Source organism: Mustelus asterias, chromosome 6, assembly GCF_964213995.1.
Source record: "Mustelus asterias chromosome 6, sMusAst1.hap1.1, whole genome shotgun sequence".
Classification (NCBI taxonomy): domain Eukaryota; kingdom Metazoa; phylum Chordata; class Chondrichthyes; order Carcharhiniformes; family Triakidae; genus Mustelus; species Mustelus asterias.
Window position 1 is genome coordinate 113,797,001 of NC_135806.1, and position 17,850 is coordinate 113,814,850.

Sequence of the window (17,850 nt, forward strand, 5' to 3'; positions counted from 1 at the left end):
AGCTTTCGGTGGATGTTATGGGAGAGTTTCTCAACACCTTTTGCTGTAATTAGAACATGAGACATGTTTTTCCAAGGTAGCCGTTGTACTACAGATTCATATTCAGGTGAACCGACTCCTTCCTTGAGGGTGCTCTGAAACTGCAGCTTTAGAACTTCAATGAGTTCCTTGTCATCTAATATTTTTTTTTAAAGAGTCATTTAGAAAACCTGGACTGGATTTCGGAAGGCAAACTGCTAATGGAAAACATTATTGTGAAAGAGGATTTTAAAGCGTGTTTGGAAACTCTCATGTGACAATCATCTGGGGCGATTCAGAGGAGATATCCACAGACACTGACTTGGGTTCAGGACAGAGTGTGTGTATTTGACCACAGCCAATTTGTGTACATAAAGGGACAGTGTGTTACTGAGGCTGTTGTAGGTAAGGTATACTTTGTAATCCATGTTAATCTTAAATTTTATGTGTATTTGTTAAACTAAGGGGCGGGGGTAGTAAAGGAGTACTGTAGTATAATCCAACTTTTCATGTATAATCATGATTTTCTTTCCTCGTGGTTCAAACTAATTAGCAGTCCTATGATTCTGTTCCCCCACGTATTATAAAAAAGTAAAAGTTACGGTCTTTTTAGCCAAGGTTCCATTCTGGGATCTATCCCTCCAGTTATAAAGTCAATGGGGATCGTAACAAAAGGGACTTGAAATCATTGTCAAGCCAATCTACAGCTCTTGATGCAAGTTCCTTCTAATATTCAACAGAATTATCTAAGTCACAGGTTTCCCTTTTTATTATCGTGGTTACCAATCATTCTCATGAAGAACAAACAACAGTATAGCACGGGAACAGGATGTTCAGCCCACCAAGCTTGCACTAACACATCATGCCTTCTTAAACTTTTGCTTCTTCACAGTCCATATTCCTCGATTCCCTGCCTATTCATGTGTCTGTCAAGATGCCTCTTAAATGCTGCTATTTTGTTTGCTTCTATCACCTCCTCCAGCAGCACATTCTGGGCACTTACCACTCTGTATAAAAAGCTCTCCTCTCATCTCCTTCAAACATTCCCTCTTTTAAAACTATGTCCCCTAGTAAATGACATTTCTACCCTGGGGAAAAGACTCTAAGCATTCTATCTATGCCTCTCATAGTTTTGTAAATTTCTATCAGGTTACCCCCCAGCCTCTGACGTGCCCTCCAAACCAAGCAACATCCAGGTAAATCTTTTCTGTATCCTTTCCAAAGCCTCCACATCCTTCTGGTAGTGTGCCAACCCAGAACTGTATGCAATATCCTAAATGTGCCCTAAACAAAGTTCCATACAGTTGCAACATGACTTGCCACTTTTTATATTCTATGCCCAGACCGATGAAGGCAAGCAAGCCATAAGCCCCCTTGACCGCCTTATCCATTGGTGTTGCCATTTTAAGGGAACAGTGGGTCTGTACGCCTCAATCCCTCTGCATGTTATCAGTCATTAAGTTTGTAAGACTTCAGCAGAAGTTCTACATAAGAAGGAAACAAGCCTTTAAAAAAAAAAGCTCATGTATTCTATGTATTTGGTACAATGAAATAATGATTACTCTTTGGCTTTGAACATTTCTCAGTCTTGTTAAACTGTATTTCGGGAACTTTAATTTTACAACTCTGAATTTTGGGATACAAGATATATCATTTTAATACATGGCGCAGTTAAGTTTGATGTGGAGATGCCGGCATTGGACTGGGGTAAGCACAGTGAGAAGTCTCACAACACCAGGTTAAAGTCCAACAGGTTTATGTGGTAGTACAAGCCACAAGCTTTCGGAGCGCTGCTCCTTCATCAGGTGAGTGGGAGTTCTGTTCACAAACAGGGCATATAAAGACACAAACTCAATTTACAAAATAATGGTTGGAATGCGAGTCTTTACAGGTAATCATGTCTTAAAGGTACAGACAATGTGAGTGGAGAGAGGGTTAAGCACAGGTTAAAGAGATGTTTGGCCTCTGATCTTTGGGTAAGCGTTCTCCAAGGTGGCCTTAACGACACGCGACAACGCAGAGTCGCTGAACAGAGACTGATAGCCAAGTCCCGCACACATGAGGACAGCCTCAACCGGGATCTTGGGTTCATGTCACACTATCTGTAACCCCCATGACTTGCCTGGGCTCACAAAATCTCACTAACTGTCCTGGCTGGAGACAATACACATCTCTTTAACCTGTGCTTAACCCTCTCCCAACTCACATTGTCTGTACCTTTAAGACTTGATTACCTGTAAAGACTCGCATTCCAACCATTATTTTGTAAATTGAGTTTGTGTCTTTATATGCCCTGTTTGTGAACAGAACTCCCACTCACCTGATGAAGGAGCAGGTTAACTGGGGTTTCCTCGCATTGTGTCAGAGTCTATTGCAGATTATTTGTTGAGAGATTGATTGTTATTAGTCAATGGCTCCATTGTTATCATGGATGCCAGGATGATTAAATGAAAACTAGACGAATCCTTTCAAAACTGAGGAAATAGCCACTGGCAGCCCATAAACTTACATCAATGATAGGAGTAGTACTGGAAAGTGATAATCCTTCCAAATCAGTTGCTAATCTTGAAGCCATTACTGGTTTAGGGAGGGCGACTGGTGTTGACACTTCAGAAACTACAAGAAAACAAGAGCAAATCTCAATTAGAAATGCAGAGAAATATATTGAACTCCCAACCAAAAAAAGGACAGCTATAGCAATATTTGGACAAATCTGTTGGACTGATTTTTATTTTTATTCAATTTTGTTAATAGATTAAGATTCCATTAATGGTCAAAATGCAGAAATTAGAAACTACAATTTTATTAAAGTGGAATCGTACAGGTATTGAACCACAGTTTCAAAATGCAATAGACATTTTCTACAATTGCCCCCCAACGCATTGATTGCAACTGATTAAGTCGTCATAGAGATTATTTCCACAAAATCTTGTCATAAATTAAAAGCTATCCAACTGTTTAATTAAGTGCCCCGTTCCAACATATTATTTTTCATGTTTTAGCATCAATACTTACAATCAACCAAATCCAGGAGTGAAACTTCCTGCTTGACAGCAGCCTTGACCATGGTCTTCTCCTCTTTCTGTTGAATAAATAGGTTGCCTCATCAACACCAATTATTACTCAGGTCAACAAGATAAAATAAACTTAAATTTGCACTGGTTTAAATACAGTGGCTAAATGGTAAATGCATCAAGATACATAGGAATGCAATACTCAGAAGATTAAAATCTTAAAGCAACTCTGCGATCATCCAAAATGAAGGCTAAAATTGTCCCCAGAAGGTTGGTTAGCAGTTCTCGTATCCCTTTCTGACCTGTGTATCCATAACGTTGATAAATCCACACAATTATCAATACAGTTCAATGAGGTTGAACAGATTACACAACATTTATTTTTCTGTAAATCTTAAAAATTACAGGGGCCATGGTTCATACTGTCAGATTGCACAGCCCTCGGTTCTGCATTTTTCAAATCAAGAATCTAACATTTGATACGAGACGTTCCAGTAATTTCATCTAAAAATTTCAAATTCTTTTCTTTGTTGCTACTGCATATGTTAGAAGAATTGTTGGTAGACCTGGTTAGAAATGTGCACTTCAATCTCTCTAGGGTTTGGACTTGAATCTTATCCAAACTGATGAGATGACAGTCACTTTTTACTGACGCCAGAAAGGATCCCAAGGAAAATGAGTTTGGACAGTCTCAATACAGTTTTAAGGAGAGCAAGGGTCTGCAGCAAAAAGAAAACAGTCCATCATTTAGCAGTCTCAGGATAGCTGATGTGAGAAATTGAAATGTCACACTGGAGCATCAGGAAAATTCTTCTGAAGTTGAGGTTAAGGCATACCACTGGGATGAGCAAAGAAAGTTGGAGGCAGAATAAAAATTTAGGTGCACCTAACCTGGTAGCACTTGATACGGAGCACACAAAAAATAGATGCATGTTCTTCAGCAGTGACTTGGCCCACCCTGAGCATTAAAATTCACTTTTATTTTTAGATAATTTAAAGGTTAAATGAAAGTTTAGATAAAACGGGAAACAAAATATTCTGCAGCTTGAACATCAAATATATTTTAAAATTAAAATTGATACCCAGAACAATGTTCAGCTCAGACTAATGCACTGCAAGGAACATGACTCTTCTTGGCCACAATATAGGACATAAAGTTTATTTATTAGTCACAAGTAAGGTTTACATTAACACTGGCAATGAAGTTACTCTGAAATTCCTCTGTTCCTCATCTCACCAGTGAGGTACTTACAAAAAAAAACAAGGTGTTCAGGCTATCCCTCTCCTGAAGGTTTTGGATCCAAAGCACAAAACTCATTTAATGCATTCTAACTCCTCTGCTATTTTCCCCTAAGGTGACATTCTGCACATATGAGCAATGACACTGTGCTGGCAAGCTGCTCAATTTTAGTTGACATGATAGCTGAATCAAATGCTGTTCTCATCCAATACCCATGTGTGCACAGTTCCAGTCAGAGTCACTGGCTGGCTACTGAGGAAGAATTGGAGCCGAATTTCCTGTGCTCAACCCAAGGATACTGAAGCCAATTGTTGCATCCCTATTGCTACCGTGTGGTAGGTTTAGCTACTTCCTGGATTAACCATTTAAGCAATTGGAAAGGTCCTCCGTGACTCAAGATTCATTATGCTAGTGTTCGATTCTCCAGCACTGACAGCAGCCAAAAAGCTTTTCAATAATATCCCTAGAGCCATAATGGGGAAAATTCTCATCCATCGGTTAGAATGAGAGAAACATCCTGAAGATAAGAGTAACATCGCAACTCATGACATGAATTCCATACAAGGACCTGCAGGACTGGGAGAAAAATCGTGGACCCTGGCACTTGCTTGGTTTCCAGGCCCCTCCCCCTCATTCACCCCCTAACCCTTCCCCTCAATCATGTATGTTATTTTTTTCCCTTTTCAAGATTCATCAATCAATTCACTCAAGATTGTTAAAACTATAGTGCCCATGGCTGGCGTCTGTTTATAAATACTGTCCAATATACGTGCAGCATGGGTCATTAATATTAAGGAGAGCAATGACTTAATGCAGTGTTAGTTTATGTACCCTCTTGCTGCATATGGACATGGACTGCTTCTGTATCTGAATTATGAATGGTGCTGAACATTGTAAAATCATCAGTGAACATCCTCACTTCAGACCTTTTGACAGAGGGAAAGTCATTGATGAAACAGCTGAAGATAGCTGGGCCTAGGACACTACCCTGAGGAACTCCTGCAGTGATGTCCTGCAGCTGAGATGACTGACCTCCAACAACCACAACCATCTTCCTTTGTGCTAGTTGGGGGGGGGAGAAAAGTCTTATTAACAGAGCACAACACAAGATGCCTCTCTTCAGGGAAATCTGAGCCATGATACAAACTGTTAAAAATTCACAGCATTTAATGCTATATGACAAACATTTCTCTACAAATATGGCATGAAACTTTGAAGACAAATGTATGAAAAGGAACAAAGTATTCATGTTTTTTTGAGAATTGCATTTACATTAACTCGAGAGCTCTCTTTTGACACAATTATGTGTCTCAACAGACTACTCGGAAAATAATGGAACCTTAATAAACTATCCAATATTCTTCAAAGTTCAGACCTAGGAAGGAGATTACGAAAGAGGTTAATGCATTCAGATATGCGAGAGTCATTTTTAAATGCAATCCAATTGCTAAGTAAATGAAATTGAACAGAAATGTGATTTTTGTAAGTTAAAAGAAACGAAAAGCCACTTAGATTTAAATACAGGCTCGCAAATTGACACCTTCTTTTGGTAATGTACTCGGGTAACTTGAAGCGTGACAGTGAAACAAACAAAAGTCAAACCAAACCAAGAATTAATTTCAGTCTGACAGATGAATGACATGCTCCTCATATAAAATACTAAAACAACATTTCACTGATAGATCTCTCTATTACTCGAGGCAAAATTCAAAGGCCTATCCAGAAATGAACATTTAAAATTTGACAAAGCAGCTTTTCAAATAAGCTGGTTTATTCAGTCTTGAAATAAAATATAAAGCAGGGTATAATTTGTGTGTGTTTTTTTTTTTGCTGCTTGCTTACTGGTTTTGATATACGTTAATGACTTTAATTTGGGGATGTAGGACCAAATTTCAAAGTTTGCAGATGACATGAAACTTGGAAGTGTAGCAAAATAATGAGAAAGATAGGAATGGACTTCAAAAGAAGAGAAGACAGGCTGGTGGAATGAGTAGACAGATGACTACCACCTTATTGTGAACACTTTGGTTAACTGTATGTTGATTGGCGGCTTTTAGTTATAGAGTCTTAGAGTCATTGTGGCACACAAGAAGCCATTTGGCCCATCTAGCCTGTACTAGCTCTCAGTAGAGCAACCCAGCCAGTCATATTCCATCGCTCTCATCCCCTAGGCTGCAAGTTTATTTCCCTCAAATGCCTATCTAATTTCCTTTTGAAATCATTAATAGTCTGCGCTTCCACCATTCTTCTAAGTGGAGAGTTCCAGGCCATTACCACTTGTGCATGAAAACTCCTGCATAACATCCTCCCCCCCACCCCCTTGCATTTCTTGCCCATGATTTAAAATCTGGGTCTTTTGATTTTTGCATCACATATCAATGGGAACAGCTTTTTTTTGTTTACTGTATACAATACCTGTTATAGTTCCATGCTTGGCAGCCTTTATTTGAGCTGCTGGTTTGCGCCGTGGTGGTCAACTCTGTATTAAACATTTGTCTGGTGTTGCTCAGGAGCCCCACTCCAGCATGGCAGTCTCTGCCACTTTTGCTGCAGAGGAAGACGGTGGACTCCAAAGGTGCAGGATTCACTGGCCTCTGTTTTCCTGAGGTATGCGTCTACCCAATCTCCTCTGTCCCAAGCAGAACCTCAGCTTCTCTAACTTAACCTTGCAGCTAAAATTCCCCCAGTCCTGAAACCTTTCTCGTGAATGTCCTCTGAACCCTCTCATCCTTTCTAAAAGATGCAGTGGCCAGAACTGGATGCAATTCTTATGGCATTTGCTACCAAATAAACCTGTTGGACTTTAACCTGGTGTTGTTAAAACTCTTACTGTGCAATACTCCAACCAGAGGTACAGTATAACATCCCTACTTTTGTATCATAGAATCCTTACAGTGCCACAGAGGCCAGTCAGCCCATTAACTCTGCACCAACTCTCTGACAGAGTATCTTACCCAGGCCCTTTTCCCTGCCCCTTTCACAGTAACTTCATTGTAGTGTTAATCTAAGACTACTCGTGACTAATAAATAAACGTTACTTTAACTTTACTTTATCCCTGTAATCCCACACATTTCCAACGGCCGGAATTGAACCCAAGTCCCTGGCGCTGTGAGGCAGCAGTGCAAACCACTGTGCTACCGTACTACCTCTAATACCTCAAGAATGAAGTTCAAGATCTCACGTTTGTTTCAAAGCCATCTTCATAGTTCTGTGCACCATGGACCAAAGTCCTGCTGTCCTTGCACATTATTCAGAACTCTGCTTCTCTTCATCCCTTGTGCCTAAATGCATCACCTCAAACTTGTGTTACATTTCATTTGTTACTCGTCTTCCCATTCTGCCAGCATATCTGTGTCTTGTTACAGTCACTTTGCACCATCCTCACTGTCCGCCACACCTTTGCAGCATTGGTAAATTTTTGTATTCCAATATTCCAGACATATACATACATCAAAAAAGCAGTGGTCCTGGCGCTGAGCTTTGAGGAGCACTGCTGTCTACCATTCTCTCATCTGAGAAACAACACTTAGCATGACTCAATTTCCATTTTCAATCCCTAAACCATTTTTTGATCTAAGCTGACACTGACCCTCTTATTCCATCAACCCCAATTTTGATAACTTTTGTAACGCTACAACATCCATCTTCTCAGTTACTTCATCAAAAAAAATTAACTATATTAGACAAGCTTGATCTACCTTTTACAAATTTGTACTGGTTCTCCTTAAATAACTCAAACCTCTCAAAGTGCTTGTGGCTTTTATCTAAAACCTGACTCACCACCAATATAAAACTGACTGACCTGTAGCAAATGTGACTGTCTTTATAAATGTTCGTGAATAAGGATGTCACATTTGCCACTCTCCAATCCTCTGGCACCTGCCCAGTTTCTAGGGAAGATTAGAAGATTAAGTTAAGCCTGTTATTTCCACCCTCACTTCATTCAGCAAGCTGGGATGCAAGCTATCCAGATCAGGCAACTTATCGACTCTAACCTCGCCAGCCTTTCTAGTATATCCTCCGAATCCCATGCATTACTTCATATCTGCTTTTAATGAGGATCCCAATACAAAAAACTATGTATTGCCTTGATTTGTCCTTGCCCTGAGCAACTAAACAGTATCACCTTTGACTCCAAACATGTGCTGGTTATGTGGATTGGCTATGCTAAATTGCCCCTTAGTGTCAAGGGGACTAGCAGGGTAAATACATGGGGTTACAGAGGTAGGGTGGGATTTTTGTCAATTCAGGTTTGAAGGGCTGAATGGCCTCCTTCTGCATTGTAGAATTGCTACGATTCGGCCCCACCCCACCTATTACTATTGATTTCCTATTTAGATGCTGGAAGTTTGTTTTTGGGGGGGGCTGGGGGGGCTTCCCTTTTGATTCTCATTCTCTCTTTGCCAATTTCATTTTCCTCTTCATTTCCCTTCTTCTACAATTCATTGTTTTTGGTCTTGGTTTCGTTTGAAGGGTTCATCTGACCTGCATCTCACACACACACTTTTGTTGACCATGAAATTTGAGTCAACCAATTTTCTTCATGCCTGCAGACTCTTTCCCAATGCCTTGTGGATAGATGCCAGACAATTAAAAAAACATGGGTTAAGCTGGTTTGTTTTGTAGCAGACCAGCAATTGGCACATGTCAGGGACTGAATGATGCAAGCTTTAATTCCTCTCTCCTTCGCAGGTCTCAGCATTACCCTGGCAACCTGATTTTTAAAATGCTCAAATTATCACACTCCAATTCAGGTTCAAGAGGGATACAGTAATGTTTCATTTAAGCAATTAAATCTTTCACAAAGCATATTAACTGTTGGCTTCAATTCAACACCAAAACAGAACTGAGTGGCATTCATTGCCATTATAGGATCAGCTGATTCAGGCAGCTATGTTTGCTGTTGCATGGAGCCCAAGTTATGCTATCATTTTATGGTGACATGAAAGAATAGTAAAATTGATTTAACAAATTCTGACGCAAGGAAGTCGGTCAGTAGGAGATGAATTCAGGACTCAGCAAATCAGCAAAGACATTTCGTACTCAATGCACTTAAATTGCTGGTTTTCAAAATAACTCAGATAATGCCCATTCTATCAGTTTTGTTATTTTTTTTTATTCATCAGCTTCCTGGTCTCTTACAGCATAAAAAAATTGCTACATCTTTCTGTTTTCAAGTATGGGCAACTACCATTATGCAGTATGACACAAGCAGCTTGACAGATCGCCATCCGAGTTAAAGCTGCAAGACTCTCAACTCAAAATATTGGTTTTGCTGTAAATGTCTCTCAAAGAGGGAAACATTAAAATATAAAGAAAAGGGAGCAGCACACAACATCTAAATCTGTGGTTTCACCTCTGAGGTTTGAATTCAAAAGTTGGGATATGATGTGGCGGTTTACAGAACCTGGTCAGACCAGGGATGAAGACCAGAACTCCTTGGTTGTGGATGAAACTCAATCATAGAATCCGAACCCCTACAGTGCAGAAGAGGCCATTTGGTCCATCGCGTTTGCACCAAGTCTCTGACTGAGCATCTTACCCAGGCCCTCTCCCCCGCCCTAGCCCCATAACCCCACACATTTCCCATGGCTAATCCATCAAACCTATACATTTTTGAACACCAAGGGGCAATTTAGCATGGCCAATCCAACGAGCCTGCATATCGTTGGACAGTGGGAGGAAACCAGAGCAGCCGGAGCAAACTCATGCAGACACAGGGAGAATATGCAAACTCCACACAGATGGAATTGAACCTGGGTCCCTGGCACTCTGAATCAGCAATGCTAACCACCGTGCTGCTCCATGTAACACACCATACGAGAGCAGATCACTCACAATAGACCAGGGATAAAGCCCTGCATTCAATCTGTATCAAACCTCAGGAAAGATGTGTTGATCCTGGAAGGGGATTTGTTAGAATTATATCAGGACTTAAATAGCTAAATAATCGCAAACTTAGCTTGCATACATTTAGGTTGAGAAGTTGAGGGGAGATCTAATCAGCCTTTTAACTAATAAGGGGATTCTATAGAATAGTTATAGAGAAACTATATCCTTTGGTGAGTGAATTCAGAACACGGGAACACGCCTTTTGCAAAAGAAATCGGGAAGCATTTTTTCCAGAGAAAGGGTTGTGAACATTTGAAACTCTCTCTCAATAGGCTGTGGATGTTGGATAAACTGAAATTTTCAAAATGGAGATCAATGGATTGTTTTGTTAGAAAATTGGAATAAACATCAGTAAATAGAAAGAAACACCTCAAGATGTCAATTTTTCTTTTTACAGCCAATTAAATACTTTTTGAAGAACGGTCACAATGTTCTGATGGAGGCAATGCAGCCAATTTTCACAAAGCAAGGTCCCACAAACAGCAATAGCTGCCAATAAGAGATGATCTATTGTTCCTAGATGTCCAGTGAGAACTCTTCTGCTCTTAAGAATAGTAAGAAGTCTAACAACACCAGGTTAAAGTCCAACAGGTTTATTTGGTAGCAAATGCCACTAGCTTTCGGAGTGCTGCCCCTTTGTCAGGTGGACTGGGAGATGTGCTCACAAACAGGGCATACAGAGACACAAACTCAATTTACAGAATAATGATTGGAATGCTAATCAAGCTAATCAATGCTAATACAGCTAATCAAGTCTTAAAGGCACAGACAATGTGAGTGGAGAGAGCATTAAGCACAGGTTAAAGAGATGTGTATCGTCTCCAGACAGGACAGCCAGTGAGATTTTGCAACTCCAGGGAAGTTGTGGGGGTTACAGATAGTGTGACATGAACCCAAGATCCCGGTTGAGGCCGTCCTCATGTGTGCGGAACTTGGCTATCAGTTTCTGCTCAGCGACTCTGCGGTGTCATGTGTCGTGAAGGCCGCCTTGGAGAATGCTTACCCGAAGATCAGAGGCTGAATGCCCGTGACCGCTGAAGTGCTCCCTAACAGGAAGAGAACAGTCTTGCCTGGTGATTGTCGAACGGTGTTCATTCATCCGTTGTCGTAGCGTCTGCATGGTTTCCCCAATGTATCATGCCTCGGGACATCCTTTCCTGCAGCGTATCAGGTAGACAACATTGTCTACCTGATACGCTGCAGGAAAGGATGTGCCGAGGCATGGTACATTGGGGAAACCATGCAGACGCTACAAAAACGGATGAATGAACACCGCTTGACAATCACCAGGCAAGACTGTTCTCTTCCTGTTGGGGAGCACTTCAGCGGTCACGGGCATTCAGCCTCTGATCTTTGGGTAAGCGTTCTCTAAGGCGGCCTTCACGACACATGACACCGCAGGGTCCTTGAGCAGAAACTGATAGCCAAATTTCGCACACATGAGGACGGCCTCAACCGGGATCTTGGGTTCATGACACACTATCTGTAACCCCCACAACTTGCCTGGACTTGCAAAATCTCACTCGCTGTCCTGTTTGGAGACCATACACATCTCTTTAACCTGTGCTTAATGCTCTCTCCACTCTGTGTCTGTACCTTTAAGACTTGATTAGCTGTATTAGCATTGATTAGCTTGATTAGCATTCCAATCATTATTCTGTAAATTGAGTTTGTGTCTCTGTATGCCCTGTTTGTGAGCACATCTCCCACTCTACCTGTCGAAGGGGCAGCGCTCCGAAAGCTAGTGGCATTTGCTACCAAATAAACCTGTTGGACTTTAACCTGGTGTTGTTAGACTTCTTACTCTGTTTACCCCAGTCCAACGCTGGCATCTCCACATCTTAAGAATAGTGCCATGGAATCTTCCATATCAATCCCGAGAGGACAGGCAAGGATTCCACTTAAATGTCATCTTCAAAAGATGGCATCTCCAACATCCATTGACTCTGTCTACACTTCCTGCTGCCTCAGAAAAGCAGCCAGCATAATCAAGGATCCCACACACCCCAGACATACTCTCTTCCACCTTCCTCCGTCGGGAAAAAGATACAAAAGTCTGAGATCACGTACCAACCGACTCAAAAACAGCGGCTTTCCTGCTGCCATCAGACTTTTGAATGGACCTACCTCGCATTAAGTTGGTCTTTCTCTGCACTCCAGCTCTGGCTGTAACACTATATTCTGCACCCTCTCCTTTCCTTCCCTGTGTACGGTATGCTTTGTCTGTATAGCGCGCAAGAAACAATACTTTTCACTGTATACTAATACATGTGACAATAATAAATCAAATCAAATCAGTGCAGCACTTCCTCAGTACTGTACTGAGAAATCAGCTTTGGTTCTGTGCTCAAGTTTCTGGAAGAGGACTTAAGTTCACAATCTCCTGACTCAGAGATGCAAATGCTTCCATGGGCTTTACCGACTTAGAATGGAGTTGAAGTACAAATCAGCAATGATTTAATGGCATGATGGAACAGACTCGAGGGGCTGAATGGCCTAATTCTGCTCCTACAATGTATTCACTTTCCCACGAAAGTTACATTCCACGGATGATTTTATAACAATTACTTTCAATTAATGAATTACAAAAAGTTATAGATTCGCAAATTTAACAAAAATGAATAGAGTTAAAAAATGTCTTCAATTATTTTACGCCCAAAAAAAAAAGTGACACTCTCTCCTTGTGGGATGTTAAATGCCTCAGGTTTGTATTTTTCCCAATGCATTTGTCTAAAATGTCAGATATAACTATTTCCCCGAGTTTGGATAATAAAAATTCTATTATAAAAGAAAAATTCATGACAATTCAGTCACGAGCTACCCAGATTCTCCTGTGACAGACAGACAAAGTAACCGTCACAGAAAAGGCTTAATAACAGAAACAAATAATGAAGTTAAAACCATATCCGATCAAATATTCCTGAATCTGAGATTCATCCTCGTAATAGAGATGGAACCTAGATAAATGCATTTTTGTGGCACAAAGCAGGAGATTGAGAATTTCTCCAGCTCAATGCATAATTCATAGCCTCGGCCTGCAAACTGTGTAAAATGAAAATTTCACACCGCAGCACGAGCAATGGAGCTGCTGAGAAGGTAAATGAAATCGTATTTTACTGTGCAAATTTTATTTCTTACTCTGCCCACATTTATACACAATCATTGACAAACCAAATGCATTGACAGATCTCCCACTGATACCGTTTTGTTCACACTTAAAAACAAATCGGGCAGAAAGATATAGACAATTTGTTTCTTTATATTTAAAATATGGATCAGTTTTTTCTCCCTTAACAGCTCAGTGTCTGCATTAGATTCATCCAAGAAGCCAACTTGCTCCTATTTTTTTTTCCTCTGAACGATCAGACAATTTTCATCACTCTCATGGTTTGTTAAATTACGCATTTAATTGTTAGTCCCCAACAATTTCCTCTTTTCTTCATTTGACACACAATACACCAGAGCAACATGCTTGAATTTGAAAATTTCAACAAGATTTCTATATTATTTCAATAATAGGCAGCACATTAACAGTCATAATACCCCATCTCCACAACTTCGATTTCCATGATGAATGTTTTAAAAACAATGGCATCATCGTGTCCTATTACGCAATCAAAAAATAAAACCTTGTTTGCCATATTCAGATTCCACTCACTGGTTCGGAGGTTTTCCGCCCAAGTATTATGTTTTGCTTCAAACAGGTTTTTGACTGAATTGCCAACATTTCACTTGCAAAATGTCGCACAATTATGGAAGTTAAATAAATAAATCAATGCCATTCAAAAATTAGAGACAACCCTGACTTTACATTCTGATCTACAAGTTTAGCAGCAGTGCAAAGCTGGAACCGCTTTGGACTAACATTTAACCCTGCAAGTGTAAATTGGATGTGAAGGCCCAAACTGATTCTGAAGGATCCAGAGTGAGCCTCCGTCACCCAGAGAGGCTGCTTCAAATCGGTAGTGTGTCAGGTTGGGCCCCAATCGCAGATTCAGTTTAGAATGTAACTGCAATGTCAGTCTGAGGCAAAATTGCTCTTTATATGGATGGCAAAGTTGGAGCATAAACACAGCCATACCTACACCTATTCCACTGACAAGCTGAAAATCATACCGTAACAACATTTTTGAGAAAAATACTTCAAAAGTTTACTTATATTTTTCTTTGAATGGAATTTTATTTAGTGAAGTACTAATCTCACGCCGATTTGGCCAATCACACGGCCAATTTGTAAGTAACTTGATTTTTAAAAATGATGCAACTATCACTCATTTTAAATACTAGAAGAAACTTTAAGTATGCAACGTTTACATAAGAATGTAAGAAATAGGAGCAAGAGTAGGCCATTTGGCTCTTCGAGCCTGTTCCACCATTCAATAAGATCATGGCTAATCTGATTGTGGCCTGAACTTGACTTTCCTGCCCGTCCCCATATCCTTTAACTTGTTAATCAAAAATCTGTCCAACTCAACCTTAAATGTAATCAATGATCCAGCCACCATTGCTCAGAGGGTTGTTAACCTTTGGAATGCTCTATCCCAGAGGGAAGAAATTCCCCCTCATCGTAATTGGAGACTCCTTATTTAAAAGAGTGGCCCCTAGTATTAGATTCCTTCACACAAGGAAACATTTCCTCAGAATCTTAAACTTTTCAATAAGATCACCTCACATTCTTCTGAACTCCAATGAGTATAGGCCCAATCTGCTCAATCTTTCCTCACTATTATTAGAAAAACAAATGTGGTTTTAAGCAATTTATATTTCCATTAGCAAAAATTAGAAAGGTATAGTTTTAAGTGGGTTCAATTTAAAGTTGCTGCGTTTGGAAGGGTAAAACTTAAGAGTTAGATTCATGCTGGAGAAAGCTGTTGCTATGTATGGGGGCTGGTTAACTTCCAAGTGTGTTTCTATTATGCTTAGAGAGGGCTACAGCATGAAGAATAAATAAAAGACATCAACTTGTTGGTATTGCTTAGCAACTAGATGCCCTTTTAAGGGAAAAAAGGGCAAGTTTTAGTTTTAGCTGGATATATTGCACTTGGAGACAGGACACTGGGGAGTGAACCCCTCTCAACTCTGCTGGGAGAAGCTGTATAGGACAAAGGATGCAGGCTTCTTAACAAGACACGATCCAGATAATAAAGAATGATAAAGAATATAAAGAATGACTAAGACGACTGAAGCTAAGAGAACAGAGACCAAGGTATTGTTCAGCAGAATGCAAGGAAGAGTAAACAAATTGTTCTGAATTAGAGGTAATTGCAGTAACTAGATTTAAAATGGGCCAGCAAACTTCAGAGGTAAATTTTGATGCCCTTTTAATACAGTCCGGGAATCAAGAGTTAAAGCAATTGTGAACAGTTTGTACAACAGTCAAGACAAAGAAATCCTATAAAATCCTGAACTGGTTTTGCTGTTAAAAGTGGAGCAGAGGCTTTGTTTAAAAGTGTCATTTGGAAAACCGGGACTGTGTTTCAGAATGCAAACTGCTACTAGAAAGCATTTCAAAGCATGTTTTTTTGGGAGTAGCGTTTGGAAACTCTCACATAACAATCATATTGGGGGGGATTGAGAGCAAAAATCCACAGAGCTTCACTTGAGGTTCAGAGCGGAGTGTGCGTATTTGACCACAGCCATCTTGAATGTTTAAAGGGACGTTGTGTTACTGAGACTGTTCTAGCTTAAAATATACTTTGTAATCAGTGTTAACCATAATATCTGTGCATATTTGTTAGGCTGGGGGGGGGGGGGGAGATAAAGGAGATTTGTGTAATAATCCAACTTTTCATGTTTAATAAATGTTTATCTCTTGCTGTTAAAACTAGTTAACAGTCCCATGACTCTGTTCCTCCATGCTTTATTAAAAAAATGTAAAAGTTACCACTTTCTGAACCATGGTTCAATTCTGGGATCTTCCTGTCCAAATATATCACTGGGATTGTAGTACAATACAACCCCTTTACCCCGAGATTCAACTTCTACCTTCTCTGAACTGCCTGCAAATGCAAGTATTTCCCTTAAGTGAGACCAAAACTATAAGCAGTGTTGTAGGTATGGTCTCAACAGTGCGCTGCATGCTTGTAGCAAAACTTCCCCATTTTTATACTCCATTCTCCTTGCAAAAAAGGCTACCATCCCATTTGAATTCCTAATTACTTGCTGTATCACCTTTTGTGATTCATCTAAGATCCTCTGAATTGCCTTCCACTCTCTCTCTATTTAAATTTCATCTGCTTTTCATTTCTTCCTGGCAAAATGGACAACCTCATTTCTCCAGATAATACTCCGTCTGCCAAAATTTTGCCCACTCACTTATTCTATCTCTATACCCTTGCAGACTCTTTGTACCCTCCTCACAACTTGCTCTCCTATATCTGTAACAACAACAGATTTGGCTAAAACACACAGTCAGTTAGTCCCTTTTCTCAATCTATTAATATAGATTGTAAATAGTTGAGGCCACAGTGGCATTCCACTAGTTACAATTTGCCAACCTGAAAATGACCCATATATCCTGACTCGTTCCCTGTTAGCTAGCCAATCCTCCAGGCATGCTATTATCCTCAACATCATGAGTTCTTATTTTGGGTGGAGACCATTTATGTGGCACCATATTGAATGGCTTTTAGAAATTCAAATACACTACATCTATCGGTTCCCTATTATCCAACCTGTTTGTTACATCCTCAAAGAATTTTAATGAATTTGTCAAACACAATTCCCCTTTCATAGAACCATGTTAACACTGCTTGATTGTTTTGTGATTTTCTAAATGTCATGCCACTAACTACTTAGTAATGGATTCTAGCATTTTCTCTATGACAAATGTCAGGTCAACCAGCCTATAGTTTCCTATTTCCTTCCTTTCTGGATTAGAGATGTTACGTTTGTGGTTTTTCAATCCACTGGGACCTTTCTAATACTTGGTGAATTTTGGAAGATTACAAACATTGACATTTTGAGCTCACATTTGCCATCAGCGAGGTCGCCAGAGCGTGCTCAAGATCCGGAAGTTGCAGTTCTCACCAGCAAGAATGAGACTTCTGATCTTCCCCGCTCTCACCAGCAACGTCATCAGATTCACACCCACGTGCATTTAAATATTATTCACACCCCCGCCATAATTTGACCCCTCACTAGATTTTCAAATTGACGTTGGTGCAGTTTACAACAGGCTCACAGACGTGGGGGTGGTGTCGGAGTGAACGCTCGCTCCGATCGGGGATGGGGAGGGCAGCCCGAGGCCTCAGGGGTGGGATTGGGGCAGGTTTATTCTTGTTCTGCTTGGGTCACCCTTTAAAAATGGCTTCCTGATCCCTGAGCAGTGGGATTTTGCCGGTATGTTGATCTCCTGCCGCGTCTATGATGATGTGAATCACGTCTCCTTGATTTTTTTTGGCACAGTGTGGTAGAATCTGGGGAGAAAGCCAACCAGTTTCATACTGGTTTTCTCACCAGGAACAACACTGCCATTTTTTGGTAAGATTTCACCCACTATCCCTGCAGCCACATTAAGTCGCTGGAATTTAGACCATTACGTCCAGGGGGTTTTGTCAGAACTTAAGCCAATAGTTTTCCGAGCACTTTTACTCCAGAGATAATGATCGTTTAAACTTCCTCCTTCCCATTTTGCCCTCGAATTTCTATTATTATTGGGATTTGTTTTGTATCTTCTTCCAAAA

At 40.3% G+C, this 17,850-nt stretch overlaps 1 protein-coding gene across 2 annotated transcripts in view; it reads right to left on the reverse strand.

The window, feature by feature from the left end:
* ap3b1a (adaptor related protein complex 3 subunit beta 1a) overlaps nt 1-17,850 on the reverse strand; it is a 253,817-nt gene that overhangs the window by 94,775 nt on the left and 141,192 nt on the right. For both annotated transcript variants that reach the window (XM_078214962.1, XM_078214963.1), the window contains exons 21-22: nt 3,034-3,100; nt 2,528-2,634 (exon numbers count right to left, since the gene is read on the reverse strand). In XM_078214962.1, the coding sequence (XP_078071088.1) occupies nt 2,528-2,634; nt 3,034-3,100 (174 nt within the window). The remainder of the gene's footprint in view (nt 1-2,527; nt 2,635-3,033; nt 3,101-17,850) is intronic.